This window comes from Etheostoma spectabile, unplaced genomic scaffold, assembly GCF_008692095.1.
Source record: "Etheostoma spectabile isolate EspeVRDwgs_2016 unplaced genomic scaffold, UIUC_Espe_1.0 scaffold333, whole genome shotgun sequence".
Taxonomy (NCBI): Eukaryota; Metazoa; Chordata; class Actinopteri; order Perciformes; family Percidae; genus Etheostoma; species Etheostoma spectabile.
The window spans coordinates 792,454-793,476 of record NW_022605586.1 but is presented as its reverse complement, the minus strand read 5'-3'; the positions used below and the strand labels follow the sequence as shown (position 1 = coordinate 793,476).

The 1,023-nt window shown below is 41.3% G+C and overlaps 1 protein-coding gene across 1 annotated transcript in view; it reads left to right on the top strand.

Annotated features, from left to right (window-relative positions):
• Nucleotides 1-74: 74 nt before the first annotated feature.
• LOC116686221 (MAGUK p55 subfamily member 4) overlaps nucleotides 75-1,023 on the top strand; it is a gene marked incomplete at its 5' end in the record, with an annotated part of 44,133 nt that continues 43,184 nt past the window's right edge. The window contains 1 exon segment of the mRNA XM_032511200.1: nucleotides 75-206. Within this exon segment, the coding sequence (XP_032367091.1) occupies nucleotides 75-206 (132 nt within the window).

Here is a 1,023-nt window from a genome sequence, read left to right as displayed (position 1 = left end):
CGTCCAGAGCAACGGGACCTGTTGGTCCAATTCTTCCACTGACTATGGTTATAACCCGTGTTCCCATCTCTCAGGGACTCTTGTCATCCCAGGACAGCGTGGCCCAGTCTGACTACGACCCCGTGTTGCCTCCTCTGCCTGACGACATGCCCGAGGACGAGGAGGCCATGAGGGTCATCTGTCTGGTGAAGAACAATCAGCCACTGGTGAGACATAGTCTCTTCTCTAAACTATAACAAATTTAACGTTAAATTCACAGTAACTTACTGGCAACGATTGGCAGCAAGTTACTGTGAATTCTTTGTATAGTAAAGGTACCGTTCTTCCATTTACAGTATTTTATGTATTTACTGTAAAATACAAAACAATTAAACACAACATAAAATAAGAAAGTAAAAATACAGTAGTTGACTGTACTATCTACAGTACTATAGTGGCTATATTGTGATTTTTTTTACAGTAACGCTTTGACCACTGTGATTTCATTTACAGTAGTGTTACTGTGAAATCTTAAGGAAATAACTGGAGATCTCACCGACATTATTTACAATTATATTATATATATTATAATTTAGTATCTGTTGGGGAGACTGAGTGGGCCCTATGGACCACAAGGACGAGGAAAATAATTCTACTGTGATGAACAGGGCACTCAGGAACCCACGTAAAAGCTGGCTTAAAGTATATACTGAATTAACCAAAGACTAATAAGAGTGGGTGTATGTGTGACATATTATACATTATGCTTTGCAGCTGGGTTACAGCTAGGAGGGAGAAACAGACAGGGCTATCTTAGTCAATAGCTAAGTGAGCACGGGAGGAGGAATGGTGAGGCCAAGACCTGAAGTTCAGGACGGTCTGATAACTCAGAGAACAGGACATACAAACTAAGGAGGATTGAACATAGCTGTCTGGTGAGGTAAATGATAACTGAAATAATAATAAGAAAGAGGGAAGAGGCAGAGCGAGAGTGTAACCCAGCAACAGTATAGCTGACCATCAGGCCCCACAAGGGAACCAATT